At 45.6% G+C, this 21648-nt stretch overlaps 1 protein-coding gene across 2 annotated transcripts in view; it reads left to right on the plus strand.

Annotated features, from left to right (window-relative positions):
* The first annotated feature begins 7759 nt into the window (after nucleotides 1–7759).
* Nucleotides 7760–21648, plus strand: part of kirrel2 (kirre like nephrin family adhesion molecule 2) — a 45063-nt gene continuing 31174 nt past the window's right edge. For both annotated transcript variants that reach the window (XM_086114095.1, XM_086114096.1), the window contains exon 1: nucleotides 7760–8282. In XM_086114095.1, coding sequence (XP_085970221.1) covers nucleotides 8243–8282 — 40 coding nt within the window. In that variant the 5' untranslated portion in view covers nucleotides 7760–8242. The remainder of the gene's footprint in view (nucleotides 8283–21648) is intronic.

Genomic DNA, 21648 nt, shown 5'->3' on the forward strand with positions numbered 1-21648 from the left:
TGGGAATGGCTCCAGCACACCCATGACCCTCATCAGGATAAACGGATTAGAAAATGAATGGATTGACATATAAATCTGTATATTTCTATTTGTTTATACCTTCTTAAACATATTTAAAGCTTAGCTGTTACAGTAATCATTAACATTCAACCAACCACTACACTCACAAGCATGGAACAGCAACACATACGAAGTGACTATAAAACAGAACTCACAGACTTATATTCTGCTCTGTGCGAACAATGGCTGCTAATGCCGCTAAATAGGGAACCTTCTCTGCCTCTTCTTCTTGCCCCATAATTACTCTGCATTTACATTGAGTGGAGCTCAGTGCTGCACATATTGTTGCAGCACAACATGGTATTACATTCAAGGTACCCCATTCAAAATTCAACTTGCCTGAACAATTTATTGCTGAACAGAAAAACCGAGGGTTCATTGTAGTTTCGCGAGACAATGCGCATTATTATATCAGAAACATGCAGGAGCGTTTAAGCCACCACTCAACTGAGATATTCATCAATGAGTGTCCGAAGCGTTGATTCGCAGTGGCCAATCTATAGGTATGGATTAGCAGAGCTGTTCAATAATTCTGTTCAGGCAACTGGATCGCCATCATTGCCACAGATATTTATCTTAGCAGAGTGTGTGTGTATGTGTGTGTGTGTGTGTGTGTGTGTGTCCATTTGTGTGTGTGCTTGGTACGGTAAAGATGTGACGGGCTCCATCAGGGCATTTCTGGCATACTGGGATGTGCATGACATCAGGAACAGATGTTGCACATGGTGAGGCCCATCAAGGGACAACAACTCTGCATCAGCGCATGAATATTTTAGACAGCTTACTGCTGTACTTATCAGCAAAGACACAGCTCGGCTTGCCGTGGACCCAGTCAATGTGAGTTTACATTCTGGATGGGGTTGTAATTACTACTTGAATGAGTGACGAGAAAATTGAAGTGTTCTCATGAGAATGGTGGAGAAAAACGAGACAAATATGAATATAGTACATCCAGAACTGAATGTGAATCGAGCAACCACGTGATTCATAAACTTGATGCATGTCAAGGTGAATATGTACAAGATGTTCAAATTTTATTTATTCTTTTTTTTTTTGTCGTTAATGAAAAATAAATCAAATATACTTTGCACTTATTGCCCAATGCTCTGAGTTAGCTTTAGTTTGTTAGTTTGTTTTTTGTAAAATCCATGAATCAAAAAAAGCACTTTTCATGCATCATTCATCTTCTTGTGAGCATTTTTATGTGTTTTTATGCAAAAATAGCATGATACCATGTAGTTGGTATTTCTTCTTCTTCTTTCTATATCATCCAATATTTATTTTAATCAGACACATATTCAAATAAGGTACATATATCTTAATTTTGGAGCCACAACAAATTAATTTCATTTCCATTTGTTTCATTGGGAATTTTTCCTGAATTTGCAAATGATTCGTTCCGTGGTATAAAAACTTTCATCAGAGGCATAAAAGTGCATGTTCTCTGTTTGAATTTTGTGTTGTTGTTTTTTTTATGTTGGCCCCATGTTTCTTGTGAGTTTTCTCCATGTACGCTGGCATGGAGCATTTCCAAAGCCGCCATGTGTGAATATGAGCGGCAATGTTTGCTTGTCAATATGTACCTCGTAATTGACAGGCGACCAACAGAAAGACTTTCGTGAGTGTCCAAATTGGATGGCTTCTGGAGAATTTGACTTAAAGGTCCTGTTGTGTTTGTGTCAACTCGTAACACTGAGTATGCATGCACGGGCTGAGAATCAATTTATGGACCAAAGTGTGTGTGCCTCCTTGACTATAAATGGTGCTTTTAACCTCTTAGTATGAGACTTTTATCAGCCTATTGAACTCTTCTGGTTGACATATTAGATCCCACACACCCCATAACAGGTAACAATCTAGCTTGTGGCAATCAACGTTTTTTGGGAGGTTTTTGTCAGTGTCCCACCAGCAATTTTAATGTGTGCCGCGTGCTTTATTTCCACTCCAAATAAAGGTGCATAGTTCCCACCTCAGTGTGCTCTCAAGTTTCATAATTAGTATACATGCTGTAGTAATTAGAGGGATTGTGTATATAAATATTGCAGGACTAAAAATTTAGTAGGACGAGCACAATAATTCCATATCCTCAAATAAACAATTTTGACAGTTGAAGTGCTTCCTTCAACACGCGCATGCTACAATAACATCAGGCGAGCTCTTTGCAGTCAGCCCTGGAGTCTAAACACACTCAATGGGCATAGTAGGGTCTACTGTGAAGTTGGCCTCCTGGCCTGCTCCAGATCACCAGAGGAGTTTAGCGGCTACATTCCTGTAATCCACACGGTGTTCCCAGCACCGCTTGAACCAAAAGCCTCAACCTCTCCTTGACCCCCCCAAGGAAAAGAATCCCTCCACTCGATCCCCTGGGAGACTTTCATTACAGACGAAAACAGGATCCATGGGTGGGCAGATTCATATCCTGATATTAGGGCAGAGGACATGGATTTGATATGAGGCTGAAAATATTCCTATAGACTGCAGAGTGAACCCCGGGTCCGGGTTGAGCTTTAATGGCCCTCCTCTGCTCGTCAATCACACGGGGAGAAAATGCACAATTGCAGATTTCATGGCAGGGCATTGGGTTGACGTCATATTAGCAGAACAGAGGGAGAGAGCGAGTGGTTTTGAATTGCGAGGGGATAGCACCTCCTGGAAAAAGGTGCATATGTCTGTGTGAGTTACTAGCTCGTAGAAGCGGTTAGAGTTATGGCTGACACAGACCCGCTCAACATTCAATATTACAATTACAGTAAAAGCTGGTGTAATGTTTCTCATATGGGGAGCAGCATAAACCTCGCAACCCCACGGGGACCCAAAATGGACATGCAGGATACATGCGTTCATCAATCAATTCCAGTATAACAGTAACGGTGTGCAATTTGCCATATTCAGTCGCTCTAAACTTCACGAGGGGTGCACCCAAGTCCCTTGTTTGGTGGGCAGAGTTCGGACACCCGCTTCACGCTGACTTTTCAACTTGCATGACCGAATGTGTGCGATCTAGTTCTGTGCGGTCCGTGACGCAAATACGCAGCAGAGAGTGAGTTCAATTTCCTCTTGAGGATTAGTCATGAGGAAATTTAAATTGATGAAAAATAAAGTCACACAAAATGAGTTTCAAAGAGCTCAGTGTGCATGTGTTCTGCTATTTTCTTAGACGTAAGACATAAAAAAAAAATACTTGACTGTTCAAGAACCACCATGATGCTCAATAATAAAATACAATAGAGTGGTAGGCGTAGGTGTTCCTCAAAAACAAGATGGAAGTTAGCAAAAAGTATATTTAACGATAAGTGAATGTGGCATTAATATGGCACGATGAAAGAATTAAAAAAAATACTTAGATGCGTCTACTCAATTAAAGTGTATAAAAGAGAAATGAAAATTACACCTCAATAAAATGTAAAAAAGCAAACAGTTCCTATAGATTAAATGCAAATGGGAAAAAGTTCAATACAACCGAATTGTACTCAGGAAGTTTTTCTTTTGCCAACCATCAAAGGAAGCCCGAGTACCAGGAAGAATCATTATTCCAGTCGATGAGAATAATATGTGCTCAGGGCGTCTTTTCTCAATAAAAGCACAGTTGATTAATCAGAATGTAAAAAATGCGTCCAGATATAATTGAAAGTCATGCGGAACTTTCCCACCCAGCTCAAGGTTTTCAAACTAAACAAAACGCATTCCTCAACTTGTGCCTCATTCTCTTTACTTAGGAAAGAAAAATGTCTTCTTTACCTCGCCAAGATAACAAGGTTGATTTATTCAGTTTCATATTCGTTGAAGCCGAAACGCCCCTAATAACATCAAAAGAAGGAGCGAGAAGTGTGAGTTTAAAGCTTAGCATGACGGACATCACCTTTTTAATTGACCCGGGGGTCATCATAATATTTTGTTAAATTATTCTCATTTCCTTATGAATCCCATTTCCATATATTGCCTCTCATACCTTATTTATTCCCTCCTTACCATTACCATGCAGACGACACCCAAACTGTCACCCCTTTCTCCCGCTCAACAGTTTAGTAAATATCAAACCCTATCTATTATTAATAAACCCACTGCTGAAAATCCCCTTTTTATTCATCAATTATTCACACAGTCAAAAGCTTGGGGAGTCTGGGCGCCCACCGTTTGATGCCGCGGTGGCCACTGTAATTAAGACTCACATCGGTGTGTATCATCTGCCCTCAACTACCATCCATCTGTGTGACATCATACATGTCAATGCAGGAGACGGGCTCTACACAATGGATGTCCATTTTAGTAGCACAGCACAACTTGTGGAGCCCCCCCTCCCCACCGCTGCTTTTTACAGCTCACCCAGCATCCCCGCAGCCGTCATCCTACCTCCAGTCAATCAATGATGGATTCACACGCACACGCGATTCTCTTTCAATCTCCTACCTCCGAGCACCGACATGCGAGCTGCTTGGCTCTGTGATGTTTGTAAAAATAACACCGTGGTGTGGATTCCTGTGCAAACACACATTCATCCGCACGCACGGAGCCCTCATCCATGTGCTCCCTTGCACTAACCTCCGTCGGCTTCCCGGCTGTGCAAGCTGTTTCTCCCATCAACATGTGTTTACTAGCAGGGGACCCTTATGTTTGCATTAGTGAGAGGCAATAAACAGAAAGGGGCTGCCCTGGAGTCTAAAAAATACAGTTGGGGGGGAGGGGGGGTTCTTGGAGAGAGGGGGTAAAAAAAAAATGCTAATCGTGATGTGGATTGTTCAATAGGTGATCATTTTCCCCCACATGCTACACGAATGCTGAGTGTGTCCACTTTGATGATTTTTTTTTCACCCTCTTGTGGAGCGCTCACCACCTGGTTGTGTTGACCGGCGCATGTGTGCTGCCTGTGTGAGTGAATTGGGGGGGGGGGGGGGGGGGTGTCAATGCTAAATAAAGGTCTCTTGACTGCTACAAAACACACACGTGAAAGATGATTTAAGCAGATGAATGCCGGGCCTCTTTTTTTTGGTTAATCAATTGATCCTTGAATAACGAATGAAGCAGATGAAAGGGTGCGTCTATTAACAGCTACAGGCGAGTGATAGACTGCGTTGTTTTCATCTCTCAATAAAAGGCCTTCACTTTTGTTGAAATATGACAACAATTCTCTTCTCTTTGTGTGCGCCCGCCACATGACAACGGGCTCACTTGAGATCAAACTGCTCCTGGAATAAGGTCCATTTTCTCTTCCACTTGCAGAGAAAGATTGCCCCGAAAAAGGGACACTGTTTTACTATTTGTGTCGTAATGTAATGTCATGTTTGGCGGCGAAAGAAACGATCCTGAGCTTCATCGTTACTTCCCCAAGTAAAAATCAAATTATTCGCTTTCCAGTGTATGAAAAAGGACTTTAGATGTTTGTGTTGTTATATCATTTAGATTGCGGTGTAACGGGAACCTGAATTTTCTTAAACATCACGTTAATATGCGGGCAGATGCTGACATGTTTTTGGGGGCAGGTGCTCAAGCCAAAAACACAGCGGCCATCATCACTCATTCAAAAACGCAGACATCAAAACACTTGTGAGTGTAATGACAGAGTTTAATTATTGGTTGTTGTCTTTAACACATTCACTCCCAAAGACGTTTTTAAACGTCTTTTCAGACTTGGTCTAGAATTGGCTGGTACTGAATGAGTTAATTAATGAATGAAGAAAAAATGGAATGCAGGGGAACAGTGACTACTATTCCACCCAGGGCAAAGGGGGTGGTTCTGGAACATCACTGCAGGTCGATCTGTGCACATGCCTGTTAACATACGATTCCCTATAAGATCTGTATTGAACATTCTGAATATTCTTCTCAAGTCAGGGAACCTTGGAGTTGAAAGCATTTGCATGACATCATGCAAGACCTCAGTTCAGTGAGCATCAACACATTTAGAAAATATATTCCGCAAGAGCAGTGTGAAGAAGGAAAGTCAAAAGACTCGTACTCAAAGCAGCAACAGTTTGACACTGGAACAGATTATTCCCATTTGTGATCATGTATGTGGGAGGGGAAAATCTATTTTGAAATCTGAACGATACGTTGAATTGTTTTCATATTGTCATATGTAACACCATCACACCAAGAAGACTTTCAAATATTTTTTTTACATCATTGAGCGATGCGAGCGGGGTCAGACAAGAAACAGTTCTCAGTAGGATGCACCGCTGCAAGCTACAACATCCACAAATTGAATTTCCCAATTGAGGGATTAGTACAATAAATTCGGTTCAATTAAAGAGCATTATTATCTTTGTAAAGGCAACATTTGGAGATCCCGTTCTTGCCGCTATGTTATCTCATTAGGGTTGTTGTGATGGGAAACAGTGTAATTTAGATCTTGAAAAAGAAATGCACTTTATCTACGACTGAACTAAAGGACGGTGGCATGGCGGTCAACTGGTTAGCACGCCAGTGTAGTGCAGGGTTCGAATCCGGCTGCGGCCTTTCCATTTAGAGTTTGCATGTTCTCCCCGTGCCTGTGTGGGTTTTCTCCGGGTACTCCGATTTCCTCCCATATTCCAAAAACATGTGCAGCCTGTCCATGGAACACTCTAAATCAGGCATGTCCAGCTCCTCCGGTCCTCGTGGGCCGCTGTCCTGCCTGTTTTCTAACTCTCCCCTGCTGCAACACACCTGATTCACATGATACGCTCATCAGCAAGCTCTCAAGAAGCATGAGAATGATCCTCATCATTTGAATCAGGTGTGTTGCAGCAGGAACACATGTGAAACAGGCAGGCGAGCGGCCCTTGACGATCGACTTTGGACACCCCGACTCTAAATTGTCTCTTGATGTGATTGTGAGCGTGAATGGTTGTTGGTCTTTGTGTGATCTGCCTGAACCGGTTGCCCGAAGACGGCTGGGATCGGCTCTAGCCCGCCCCGCGACCCTTGTGAGCATAAAGTGGATCAGAAAATGGATGGATGAGCCCTAGGAGGGCGGCACGGTGGGCAACTGGTTAGCACGCACATCTTACGGTTCTGAAGTTGGTGGTTCAGGATCAATTTGACCTTTCTGTGGGGAGTATTTTTTTTTTTGTGTGTTTTCCATGTTATTGTGTGGGTTTGCTGTCGGCTTCCTCCTACATTTCAAAAGTATACGTGCAATGTTAATTGAAGACTCTAAATGGCCCGATTGGGTGAATGCGAGTGTGAATGTTTGTCTAGATGTGCCCTGTGATTGGCTGACATGCACCTTGCAACACAAAGTAAGATGGGATGCACACAAATTAATAAAGTCAACTGCCGTTGATTGATAGATTGAAAAACAGGGAATGCAATCATATGCCATGATGTGAAAGCCGAATTACTTTGAGTGCAGAGGGTTTTTTTCATCAAAAATGGATCGTTTAGAATTACATTTTAGGGTACTCCCCCCCCCCCCCCCCCCTTCAAGCCAAGGCATTGAATCAGTGCTTCTACTTGCACCACAGTTTTTCTGCACTTCCAGTACAAGGAGTAAATAATGGCCACCTCCGAATATGATAGCGGCTGTTAACGTCTGGGCGTCTGCACAGCAAAATGCTTATTCAAGCACACGTTTGACTCTGGCTAACCGTTTCAAAACGAAGCCCTCCCCTTGACGCCAGCTTAGCCAATAGGGAGGCCGAAGAGGCGGGGGAAAGGATTGGGGGGGGGGGGGGGGTGAGGTTAGCTCACCCTTCCCACCACCCCACCGGGGTGCGTGTGAAGCATAGGGGCTCACGGACTAAGCTTAGTGCCAAATGTGGTGTAAGCTCCCAACAGAGAGTGTCAGTGCGCGTCTCCCGTTGGCAAGTAGCGGAGAGGAGTGTGCGTGTGCGTGAGAGGTGCGTCTGTTCCATACATATAACAGCGAGAGAGTCACTCACACGAAGGAAAAGGAGGAGGAGGAGAGAGGCAACTTCAGCCGGCTCCATCATCACAAGCGCGCATAGTCCCGGAGGCGAGCGCGCAGCAGTGAACAAGTGGACCGCGCTTCCAGCCCGTGGCTTTTGATTCTGCAGAGTGGAAAGTTATCAGGAGTAGGAAACATGCATCTGTGACTCGACTTAAGTGTTGGGACTTAATCACAGCGATTGCACTCGAGTGGATCGTATCACGGAGAGCGTGCGAGTGAGTGGACCACCAGCAGCCCCGCACCAAACAGACGGAGCAGGCGTTGATCCAACGCGGCCACGGGGGAACAACTACAATGACCGTGCTTTACCTCATCTTTTGCCTTATGGCCTCAGGTAATGGCTCACTCTTTATCTGGTCCTTGTTGTCTGAGATGGACAGTTTTTAGTGCGTTTTAAGGCGCGCTGCGTCAAGGCAGCCGGTGCGGCGCGCCGCTCCGCGCAGGACAACACGACATTCACGCATAAACTCGTTTGTGGCATTACGCGTGCAATTAGTTGGGCAAGCATGATTGCATCAGTGGATCCCGCACTGTATGGCGAGTGGCGCGGCAGTGAGTGGATTACACGCACTTTGCTCGGGATTCTTGCGGGGAGCGCGTGAAGATGGTCACCGATGCGGAGACACTGAAGGGAAAGTTGGGCTACATGTTGTGTATTGTCAAACTGAATATGTGAGGGGTGATGAATATAACAAAAAGTCTGCGTACATTCAATAGATTTACGTGCTAGGAATAGAGAGCGCATTTGTTGTTTGCTTTAATTTGGAGGGGGGGGGGGGGTTACGTCACCGTCGCCCCCAATACTTAAATAATCCTTATGACAAAATACAGAAACCTGAAAACACCCAATCGTGTTGAGCAGATTGATGAACGAAGTCAAAGGGGCGTCCTTTTAAAAGTAAGCCACCCTAAACTTTCTGCACTTCCAAGCATGATTTGTCTCCTGACTGCTTGCTAATAACTCGCATATGTCCTGATGCAAAAAATAGCTCGCGGTAATTAACACTGAGAGACTGTGACTTATCAGCATTGTGCCAGAGCTAAAGAAAAACACACATGCACACAATGCACAAGCGTGTTAATTTAACACCTTGAGGGAAACAAAATATGTCTGCATCACAAGCCAGAATTTCAGGTTCTTGAACAAATGGTAGGCTATTTACTTAAACGCCATTTGTTGGGAGCACCTCTGTACCATTAGCCCCCCCCCCTCACCCCCCTTCCCGAGGGGGGTTGGGGTTGAGGCTGATGGCGCGCCAGCAGACCTTTGCTCTCTGACAGACGAGCAACAGCTGGATAAGGAGGGAAGAGCCAGTAGCAAGGCAGTGGCACTTTACCCCACTCTTTCCAAATCCAGCGCACACACATACACACACACACCCGCGCATGCATACCCAAATCATGAAAATGGTAGCAGCTGCAGCCCCAATTAGATCGCAAGACACCTTGAAGCGCTTTTTTTCTTGTTGTTCTTGTTCAAGCTTTCACACACAGTCACTCCAACTCCCAACTGTCCTCTAAGAACCTGTTGCACAAAAATGAATGTGGCGTTATCATAGACAAACGACAACCTATAGGTTAGCTTGACATCTTGCCACTGCTGGTCACCTGTTGGGCATCATCAACCTGATCTTACTGTAAGCTTCTGTAAGGCTCCAGCACGCCAGCGAACCAAATGAGAAAAAGTGTGATCGAAAAAGGATGTCTGTTTCCAATCTCTCACTCTGACCTCCACGGTCTCCACTTTGCTGCTGTTTACTTGCTGCTCTCAATGGCCTCTCCAATAAATGTGAGATTCTGAATGTTGGAGACCCTCACTGAGTGAGGGGCTGATGCTTTCCAAAATCAGTGAGATTTTCAGGCGCTCGCAGTTCCGTTTTGGAGCGGAATGCAGATTGCTCCAATCTGAGGCAAGTAGTGGATAAGTGATGGAGAAAATGTGGTTTGGTGCCGATTGAATTTCAGTTGTTCATTTTTGTCATCATATTTGCTACAAGACGCATGATTGCATGCAGGGTGTATGCCGCCCTTTTCCCCACTCGCACGTTACTTTCCCGTAGAGTCCCTTTTGCCGCCCTGAGGAATTTGATTCGACTCTACATCAGTATTCTGAGTAATCTTCTGTGAGCGCTTCTTTGGAAACCTTGTTTTTTTTTTTGGTTTTTTTTTTTTGCTTTAGGAAGCTTGCGTCTCATCGGGCCGAGTTCAAAGGCTGAGTGCAGAGATTACAAGTATCTCCTGCTTCCTCTTTAAGTTGTGTCGCCGCTCCATGGTGCATCGGCGTGGAAAAAAAATCACGTCATTCCTTGCCCGAAGTCTTTATTTGTCTCCTTTTACTCGTTTTTTTTTTTTGGGTGAACACGTGACAAAGGGTCATGCGGACATGCAAGGGCATCTTCTTAATGAGCTGACACAAACACACACGCACACACACCTACAAAGCCGTTACCAAGCATCATCTCCCCTCTTGCCCATTACTAGAGATTTGTCTCATCCTTGTGCGGTGCAGACATGTTTGTGGGCCCAGTGACAGCCTGGCCCCCAATAGGGTGGCTTTAAGAAAGTATGCATATTTCATGAGCTATGGTTCTTTGAATTCTTGTGGAGGGAGGAGGGTTGGGGGGGTGCGTCATTGTGGGGGGAGGAGAGAAGGAAGAGAGCCTTGTTGCAGGCATAGGGCTTAGATGTGTCACCAGTGTCTTAATAATTGCACGCGGTGGGAAAACACTGGGGACAAGCGGCAGAGCGTCGTTAACCTTTTCCGCCGCATGTCGAACACACTCACTCGTCATTTCTCTTAACTTCCCCCACCATCACCACCCACCATTCATACTCATTTTATTTCCTTAGCGGGAGAAAGTTTGTTGGCAGGAACTTCAGCCAGCTTTGGACACGAGATGCATAGTGTTGATCCAGCAGAATCTGGATGCAGCTGACTCCTGGAGAGGAGTGTCTTGCATTATTTAGGAGGCGAAGTCATGGCAAAGATGCATTTTAGCTTACTTTGACTTCCTGTCTGTGTATTGGTTTTTGCTGTTATTTAACTCATTCACTCCCAAAGACGTTTTTAAACGTCTTTTAAGACTTGGTCCAGAATTGGCTGGTACTAAATGAGTTAACATAGTATTTAGATCATCTATCTATCTATCCATCCATCCATGCAGACAAAGGGCAAGCGCTATGAAGCGGAACAGAAGCAGACTTAAGTATATTCGTGCCCAGTGCAAGTCTGGTACGCTGTCTAACTGTGCGAATGGGCAGGCGACACAAACTGTTGGTATTTTTCAAACGCACGCAGCTGCACCAGTGTCGCCGTAAACACAGCCGACTCGCGTCGTCGCCCACGGGCTCCTCTCAGTCCCTTTGAAAGAGGCACGCAAAAGGCGAGTATTCCTTGACACGGCAGAAGCAGAAAATGATTTGCTGGCGTCAATGCAGGAGGTCAAAGCGTGCAAAGTACGTTTAGAAGAAACTGCAAGCAGACTTCCATGGAGCGATGATGTAAAGTTACCAACGGTGATCACAGATCACATCTAGAAAGTGACCACCTTGTAGCCCGGGCGTTCATGTCCATGTTTGTTCCCCCCACGACCCATCTCTTACATGTGTTGCGGCCAAGGGGTTAATTCTAAAAATATAAGCTAATGATATGGCGATAATAGTACTGTATTCACAAAATTGATTTCTGCAATGCTTCGGCGGGTACGATGCACACTGTTGTCATATAAAAAAAATGAAATACAATGCCCGCCTGTGCCAAACATCTGTTTGCTGCTCCTCGATCAAATTCACCAAAATCGCGTTACGCCACCTGCGCCAATACTTAGACATGGTTTTAGCAGGTGTAAAGTTTAGTCTTCTTTCAGCCTCTAAATTGTCATGTGTGTCAAAGGTGCGCCAAATGAAACGTCCTGAGTACACCGGAAAAGCCCAGCGTGGCACAGAGCCGTCTGCCAATTCCCCAACACACTAAATGAGGCTTGCAGTCCAGCGCCCCTGCGCTGTCCGTGAATATCGAGGCCACGGCACCTATTTGACGAGAGACCGCGATTTTAGGCACGAGGGCTTCTAACAGGCGCTCTCATTTGCTCCTTTTCCCTCTAAACGCTCATTTTCTGCAGGAGGCACACTCAAACAAACAGTTATGAATGACCAAGCTGTTAAACAATGGCCCGCTGCTTTCTCCTCATCCTGTAAGACACGGTGCACACGTTGCATTGTGATCCTTCATAAACAGCCCCTACACGTGCGCAAAGGAGAAAGGAAACAATGGCACTTCATAATGTCGCCTGCCTCTAATCAGCTTTGCCATTTGGGTAAACGCAGATAAAGAACTTGGCAGGATGTCCCCGTGCATTGTTATCAGCTGTTAGCAAATTAGCCCGTCGTGTTCGCTGTTCTGACCCGGCACAGGAAGCCAGGTAGCTAACTGTTGATGCCACTTGTCCTCTTCAGCCCACCCATCTTCCTTTGTCTTCACTTTCTCCTTGTGCACATCCTCACCTTGTCTCCCTCTGGGCCAGTCGGCACATCCGGGAAGGAAATGACAAAGAAACAGGACAATGGAGGGGCATCGTGTCAACTTCCTGCCTTTGCCTGGAGACATCTTCCCCGGCGACTTCACCTTGGGCTGGATCATCACCGTGCGACCCAAAATTGTTTAACTCTTTCATTCTCCTTTGCAAACAACGTAAGGGAAAGACGGGGAGGACTGAGAATTAATTCTTAGCATGTCATTAAAACGGCACCTTGAGGGATTAAGTCACGTTTATACAGTCGAAGATATTTTGAACGGTTGGCTTGCATTTACCTCCCCTTTTTCCACAAGCACACACGGACACACATACACGCATCCAATGACAATTCCTGCCCAAGGGATATACAGTATACCTTCAAAATACAGCAGTAATAAAGTAACAGATTCATTTTTATCCTCCAATCAGGCAAGAGAAGAATTTCATACCTGGTGTGCACACAAACACACACACACACACACACACACACACACACACACGTTCACAGAAAATTGAAACGCGTCCAGTGCAGCCCAGCAATATGTGTTATCTTGTATTCCTTAACCTTGTATCAAACATAGCTCGGCTGTAGGAGGATTACATGGAAAAACAAGCTTCGGTAGAAATACCTCCGCCACTCTTTTTGTCCTGCAAAGAAAAGAAGGCATTACGTTGCCATCTCCAAACAGGAGAAGATCTGAAATGTTCTGCAGGCTGCTATGGGCTAATGACATACGCTCATTCCCCACAAGTGACTCACCATGAATTCACCGACGCATATACGCATGCAGTCACCGGGGTCAAGGGCACCCATTGTTGTGATGATAAGTTGACATGAGTGTGCGGCATCTTCAGGGCTTTGTGCCTTTTCTGGAATGATTAGTCAAAGTCCGATTGTCCAATTACTAATGCTCCAAGAACACGACATGCCGTCTTTTTTTACAAACTACACGTATGAGAAAAACGGATCCTCGTGCATACAACATTGTTTTTCACTGCAACACAATTGATGCTTAGCCATAAAAATAGCCTGGTTGGCAGTATTCATTCAAATGATAATATGAGATACGTGAGAATAATTTGTGGATACCTTTTGCACATGCGAGTACCGTAGTTGAGATGTTTGAAAAAGCAGCGCATCGTGGTGTTTGAAGCTGAACACGTACTCGATTGTTTTGGCTCAAAGTGGAAGCTCATCGCTGGCAAAGATATCGCTCAAGGAAAAAGAAACAGATCCGAGCACTTTGCAAATAATGTTGCAATATGAGGCATTTTTCCAGTTGCGCTGAAGTACAGCCTAATTGTGAGGTTCAGCCACGGCAATCGTATCTTGTTGTTTAATGAGCTCGGATTGCCAGGGCCAATATTGTCTTGCTGACTCAAACATGAACCAAAATGGTGGCTTGGCGGTGCATCAATCCCGTTTACAGTCGTATTATGTCTGTCTCATGCTGTTGAGAAAACGGCTGGATGAATTGCCTTCGCTTTGTATTTCTTTCCCTCGCCGCTGATTTTTCTTTCTCCCCTCGAGAGGTCCGAGAAAGATGTCAGCCAATTTGCTATCAACTGAAGGATGTCAATCAAACCGTATTGATCTGGCTTTTAACCGCGACTCCCACCGATGGCAAAACATGGTAATGTTATTGAGCTGTGTTGAAACACGAGAACCGGCGTATGTGGGTGGTGGTTGAAGCGGGAGGAGGTAAAGGTGTCTCTCGCTCTCTCCCCAGCTGTCTTTTTGGCCACAAAAAAGCAATGTGCAAACCGCCATGGGCTCAGCATGGGAATAAGGGGGTGGGAGAGAGGCAGACAGAAAAAATGGGAAGGGTCAAAGGGATTCACTGCCAGGAGCCGAACATCTCAGGTAATGGATACGCTTGAATTGGTGGAAAGCAAACCTGCTGCTTTTCTTTTTTTTTTTTGGGCGTGGCAGGGGTGAAAGAAAACAACCAGGGTGTAACTTACCACATGCTCTGAAGGGGATTTATGGAAAGTTGATATTCCAGCACCTGTGGGGCCAAACACGAGCTCTCAGGTGTCTACTCTGACATGCGCGGGGCGGCTGTATGCGTCTGTATATGTGTGGGTAGAGATGTGGATGCGTATCATGGGAGGCTTCTTCTGCCACATTCCCGGGAAGCTGCACTAAGGAGGCTAGAAACAGTCGGATAAGTGCTTGCCAAGCTGGCTGAGGTGAACTTAACACCCTTGGTAGAATGAAGCAGCCCAAACCATTGTTCCAGCACATTGCACCCGTCTGACTGAGGCATCCTACTTCTGCGTCGATCCCAGGGGGCTGGAAGGAGGAACGAAGCAGAGGAGAGGGACTGATTGTTCCCTGCTCAGACTATCCACAGATGGGGCTATGGCACATGATGTTTGCTTGAGAAAGTCCCAGGCGTGTTCTGTGAATGCACCGGAGGATAGAAGAGAAGGCAATAGCGTTGGGAAGAAATGGCTGGAAAAAGGACCGAGCTGCTTATGATGTCGGTGCTGGAACAGAAGACAAAGCACGCAATGAAAATGGAGTTGCAAGTTGCCACTATTTCCAAGCGGAGACATATAAAGCTGAACATAATGAAGAAGGGAGGGAGAGGAAGTGAGAAAAAGGATGAGATGCAGGGCCGCATCCATCATGGGCTTTGGTGCAGGATCCATTTGTACCTATTGTTCTCCATAATTTGTTTTCTCAGAAGCTGCAAAGGGGAGAGACAGCCATTATTTTTTGTGCTAATTACATGAGCGGAGACACCGTCATTAGGTAAATAAAACAAAAGGCGGCAAAGGAAATACACACGGAGGGATAGACGGACAGTGATAGGCACAATCTTCTGTATTTTATGCATTCAAGTGATCATGTTAAAAGAAGCTGGAAAAAAAAAGAAAAGATGGGGCAAGGATTGAGCGAGCGAGGATGAGAGCGGGCACTAAAAGGGCTAAGAGAGATAAGATGGAAAAGCCCTCTTCTCAGATTGCTCTTTGAGGTGCATGCAGACTCCGTGCAGGTGGAATCGTGTTTAATACACTCGCTAGACATGGGAGGAAAGGGAGATGTTTGAATGGAGGGGTGGGGGGAGCATGAGCGCTCCACTCTGCTTCCTCGCATCAAAGCTGGAGAGTGGCTTCGGCAAGATGTTTGTTGTGGCTCGTTGGGGAGCGTCTCCTTGTTAGGTCGCGGGGTCGACCCGGCCCACTCTTTGGTTTGGGTGGTATTACGTCTCAGAGCCACCACATAAACTAGCAAAGAAGCCAGCCAACAACATGTGTGTGTGTGTGTCTGTGCCTGTGTGTGCACGTGTAGCTTACACAGTGGACCCTTAAAGGATGAACGCGACTATAGCTGTTCCACAAAACTGGTCGACCTGAAGCAACTTGGCCCATTGACAAAAATGGAGATCAAATGAATCTGTTAACTGCCGTGCAAGTGTAAAAATAAGTATGATAGTAAAAAAAATACGACTCACTGTTATGAGTAAAACTTGCCGTTGACTGTGACTGAGGATGACCGGAGGCGAGCCCCCTCACAAAAAGACTAAAACTGTCGTTTTAAGATTCCTAACTGGCTTGTCGGTGTAAAAAGAAGTTCTCCACTGCTAATAATAAAAGGCACAAAGAATTGAGATCGAAGCGTTTGAGCTTCGTGGGAAAAACCTTTCTAACTTCGTGCTATTGATTCCCGTTTTTAGTTATCATTGTCGCTTTGCACCATGTCGTACTGTGTAGCCAGGACTACTTTCCTACATAACTGTGGTTCAACCTCTGAAACAAAAAAAATCCTGAAAGTTTTGGTCAAATTGTACCACCACAGAGGAGTTGCGTTTCCGAGGTTCTAACGATAGAATCCTGTCTTTTTTTCTTGTGTGGCTAATGCTGTAGAGTCTCATCTGTCGCCACCCTGGCACCTGCATTGTCCTGTTGTCACCATGTCCCAATCCACATTCACAAAAGTCAAGAGCAGTAAACAAGAATTGTTCAAAAGTAGTCTCTGAAAACATATTTACGGCATATTTCGAAACGTAACACGTGTTTGCACAGAGGGAATTTCCATCTTATCTGTGTTTGTTTTTGGGTGTACTGAGCTTGTCAGTGGTCTTTCGGGGCAGAGATACATTGAAATATAAATAAGCCCCAAATGAAGCCCCTCCATCAGCGGGCAGTTAAACAGCTGACTAAGAGATTGAGGGGCAGCAAGGGCTGATTGTTGGCTCATTCAAAGTGCCGGGAGGAGGCTCTCGAAGCGTAACACTTGAGATGAACCTTTCTTTGCTCCACAGACCTCAGCCTTTCTTTCTCTGAGCACTCATTTTGATCCACAACAGCAACTCAGGCCTGCTCCTTGATTGCACCAGGCAGTTCTTTAAAAGGCAATTTCAACCAGTGGGGCCTTTGTTTAACTCCACCAAGTAGGGGCACATTATATCCATTGTGCTCTTCTATTGGGTTTGAAGGGATGCGTTGCAATCATTAGGCATGTGATACTTTGTTTTTAAAAAAATAAACAAGGTGGATCTCAGAACTGGCCTGGACTAGTTTTTTGTGGGGGCTGAGAGAAATCAATGGCCCATTTCAACCTAATACAGCCATGACTGCTGTGGTAATAGTGTGAAAATGGGCAGCGTTCATGCGCCTCTTTTATACCTCCAGGCTCGGATCACAAGTGAAGTCCAATTCATTCCCACTTGAATCGAGGCGGGGGGAAAAAATGTTCTCAAGAGCTTTCAAAAGACTCGCATGATGACGGCAAGAGAACAGGTTGCTTTTTGTTCATTTTGCAAGAAAACGGATGAGGCTGCCATTTTGACAAAGGACAGATATTCTGGAACACTGAGCTGCAGTTTTCCAGAGCAAATAATGATTCCTCTCCACGGCCTTTGGCTCTTTGATCCCAGGTAATGTGCTAACAAGCGGCGCGGGTTCATGGAATACCCACCACACTCAGCTGTCTGTTCGCAGCAAAGTGTGTGTGTGTGTGTGTGTGTGTGTGTGTTTTCTCACCAATTAATGAATTGCTTTGTGTGCCTGCTGAGGTGACAGTGGCCTGTATCTGGCAGGGTCTCTCTCCCCACACCCAACACACACACATACACGTTTGTGTCGCCGGCCCTGGGCCCTCTCACACTACTAATGAAAGCAGTCTCATTAGTACTTGTGGTTCTATGTGCAAGACAACTCGGGACCATTGTGAGAGTGTCTAATCAGGGGACCACTCAAAGGCTGAGGACTCCACTGCACCAATGATGAAGTTCAATTTAAAAAGGAGCCAACGAGCGTTTTGTTTAATTGGGACGGAGGGAAATACCGAAAGGGGCCCCGTGTCCTTTGGAGGATCGTGGTCACCGAGATTCCTCAACTCCAAAGACGGCAGTGAAGAAACTTGGGTTCCCCATCTTTCCTCTGCATGTCACATGATTTAATCTGCTCAATATCAAATAATTTCTCCAGGTATTTCCTCCCTAGTTTAACCTTATCGCTTTTTCGAGGTTGGCCAAAGAAGAAATGAAGAGTCGGGATGAAGGAATACAAATGGATCTCGGAGGGGTGCCTTAATGAGAATCAGTTTGCCATTTTGCCGGGTCAGATGTTGCAACAGCTGCCAGAGAGAGTGGAGGGTTCAGAGAAGAGATCTAAATGAAGCCATACAACAAAGTGATGGGACTTGTGCTGTTTGCTTGATGTTTGGGTCTCTAACTTGTGTCCCACAGCACTTAACAAGCCCGGAGCCATCTCTCCTGGCGGTTAATTAGAATCCAATAAGGTTGCCTCCTGTTGGTCATTGTTCCTCCAGTGTGTTTACCCTTTCCAGAGGCTCCATTCACTGCTTAATCTGCCGAGAAGCTGAATGTCAATAGGTCAGGCCAAAACTCCAGAGCCCAGAGAGGGTGGGAGGGAGCCATTGAACAAAGGGGGGGGGGGGGGGGGGGGTGCATCAGGGGATGAAGGAGAGGGCCCAATTCTTTCCCTCCTTGCTATATTTTTCTCCCCGCCACCGCATTCTTGTTGTTGTTTCTCCCCCATCCCTTCTTCGCCTCTACCTCGGCTTTTCTTCTCACTTCTAATCCGTCCTCTTGATTGTTCTAAGCTGCTTTCAGACAGCCCCTGGGATGCTGGGTTGGGCAGTTGGAGACTGTTTTAATTAAGAATTAGGAGAGGACTCCCTTAAGAAGGTTGCTTTTAGTGCGGGACGGACGGAGCAAAGTGAAGGAGTGAAGATGTCAATTGGAGGGCTCAAACCAGACAATGGGAAACGGAGAAAGCTTTTTTAAAAATAAAAAAAAAAGCTGTTTATAGACGTGGAGGCACTCGCCCATTTGCTCACAAGATCCGTCGGGCTCGAAGGCATCATGGGGGCTAAGCCAAATTGGATTTTTTTTTCATCTGTAATCAAGCAGCACAATCTTTATGGATCGATTTCAACTTCCTGTGATTCATACCATATCCTATAAGGGTGATATGGGATCAGTATTCCCCAGCAGGCAAAGTCAAAGACTTTAAACATTCGATCTAATGATGGATCATCAATCCAGATGGGCTGAGAAGCCTGCGACGATTCAATTGTTTGTCACCAGTCCAAACTGGAGGTATCTCGCTTAAAGTCTAATATTGCAGAGAGAAGAGGGAAACGGCCTAAGTGGCACGCTCGGTGGCTTTGAATGAAGCCAGACATCCATCCTTTGTCAATACAGTTTGTCCTTTTTCAGTGCCGTGGGGAGCTAGAGACTATTCGAACTAACTTTGGGCAAACGGCAGACTAAACTCTGGACTGGTCTCCCATCAGTTACATAGCACATGTCGAGAGAGACAAATCACAATGTACATTCACAATCACCAGGAGAGGAACCGAACGAACGCTGCCAGCGTGGAAGTGAGGAGTGAACCACTATACCATTTGTGACTAGATGAAAACAAGGGGGGGAGTGAAACAAACACATGCACACACACACACACACAAATATGATTAGACAGACTCTGTGATGGGGCTAAGTATGCATGTGATTGAGATATGAGTAATTTTTTTAAAGTCTAACTTCTTGTGATCATAGACTCGGCATACGCAAAATGAGTGTTGGGGTGTCGCCTGAGAAAGGACGAAAGGACACGTGCTCTGTGTTTGGTACACTAGTTCTTAAGTGCGCATCTGTCCCAACCAAGGGCCATAGAAAAGTTCAACCCCAGTGCAAAGACAGAGCGCACAATGAAGTGTTTAAGTCAATCAAACCAGCAGACGTAAGTGTGGCGGGTGTTGGAGCGCGAGAGGCCAAGCCGGGGTCGAGAGACCAACCCTCGGCATTCTCTGCCGTCACACATCCCGAGACACAGCCGCCATATGTCCACTGTTCCATGCTCAATGAGGAAACCAGCCACTGTTACAAAGACGCATTCACGGCCACTTGATGCTGAAAACCCGTGGAATGCTACGGTATGTTTGGGAACAGAATGGGCCATGAGAATTGACCAAATAAAATTAAAATGAAAGAAGAAACACCGCTCGAGAAGAGAAATTATGCTATCCTTTAAAGCAAATCACAAAAACAATGTAGGATGTGCAAAAGATGCCATCTGAATGCCGGGCCTGTCGTCGGTGTTATGACTTAGGAATGAAACACCACGTATGCATGCACACCGTGTGTTCTCCTGCGTCCGATCTGAAACGAAATTTTGACGACACTCAATTTTCTATTAGGCTTCTCCTTATTGGGGTCAGAGTTGAGCTAGAGCCTGTCGCAGCTGACTTGGGGTAAGAATCACAGGGCGCCCAATCACAGGGCGCATCTCGACAAACAACCATTCACACCGATGTTCACCCCGACGGGCAATTTAATTTCTTCAGTGAACTTGCATGAATGTTTTTGGAATGTGGGAGGAAGGCAGAGTATTTAGAGACATCCCGCGCAAGCACGGGAAGCACCACACAGGAGAGCCTTCGCTGAGATTCAAACCCAGACCTCTGAACTGAACGAACATAACTACTGCCCCTGAAATTAAGACTGTATGTGGCTATAAAATTTGACAAATGCAAATAATATGGATCTGGATGTAGTCAATGTGCTGTACAAAGCATATAGAATCATAGATACAAGCAAGAATTAATGCACGCGCTCATGCCACCCCCAAAAGTGTCAGGTCTCAATATCCGTGCTCATAAATTCCATGCGGGTGCCAGCCTCGTTTAGCTGGTTTGGCAATTTGGCACGCCGCGCTGCACTTTGGCGGGCGGTGCTTCTGACTTGCGCCCAGCGCGTGTGGCATGTTGGTAGGATACAGTCACGTCAACCTTATGCCTGCTGGAACCACGTCTAAGTATTGGCGCAGGTAGTGTAATGCAATTTTAGTCCATTTGGTGGCGGTGCATGGAGACCTCCGCAGACGTGTCGTGGATGTTATCGTATTTCATACATAAAAAAAAGACAACAGCGTGCATCATGCCAATTGAATAATTCCAGAAATGTATTCATTGGACACATTTTTTGGATTATTAGCATCTTTATTGCAGCTATTTTTTAAAAATCACCCCGGTGACTGCGGCGTGGCTTTAGGGGTGGGGTGGGGTCACACCCTGGCACAGGGTGTGACCCTGAAGATCAGGGTGGTCTTCAAATCCCCACCTCACAAATGTACGCTCTCCCTCGCCAACATTATCCGCCCGTTGAGGTCTGCTTACCGATCCTCATGAACGTATTTTGCATGCCAAAAACCTGCCACAGATCACGAGCAAATCCGTTTCTGCTTCCGTCGTGTCGAGCACTTTCAGCGTGCATTTAAAGGAAACAAGAGGAGCCGCTTTGACTTTGAACTCAAGTCAGCTGTGTTCACTCTCACAATGGTGCAAAATGTTCACCGACTTGTTCGGGTCAGCAAAAATACCAAAACTTGGTCGAGCCCGCCCTCATGCAGAGTAAGATTGCACCTTGCGCCAGACATGTGCGAGGCAAGAGGACAGAGTTTTCAGGCTCCAAATCGCAGTTGTGATGTAAATGAGCCTTCCCCGATTGTTTTTTATTGGGTTGCTGCAGGCTGTACGGTTACTTAAGATACATTTTTTTAGTTTCTTGAAATAAAATCATGCTTGTTGCTTTTCATCAATAATTTCATTTTATATGTTGATGTTGTGCCACTATAGTGTCCATCCATCCATTTTCTGATCCGCTTTATCCTCACAAGGGTCGCGGGGCATACTGGAGCCCATCC

This window comes from Hippocampus guttulatus, chromosome 6, assembly GCF_054856545.1.
Source record: "Hippocampus guttulatus isolate MCC_2025c chromosome 6, RoL_Hgut_1.0, whole genome shotgun sequence".
Taxonomy (NCBI): domain Eukaryota; kingdom Metazoa; phylum Chordata; class Actinopteri; order Syngnathiformes; family Syngnathidae; genus Hippocampus; species Hippocampus guttulatus.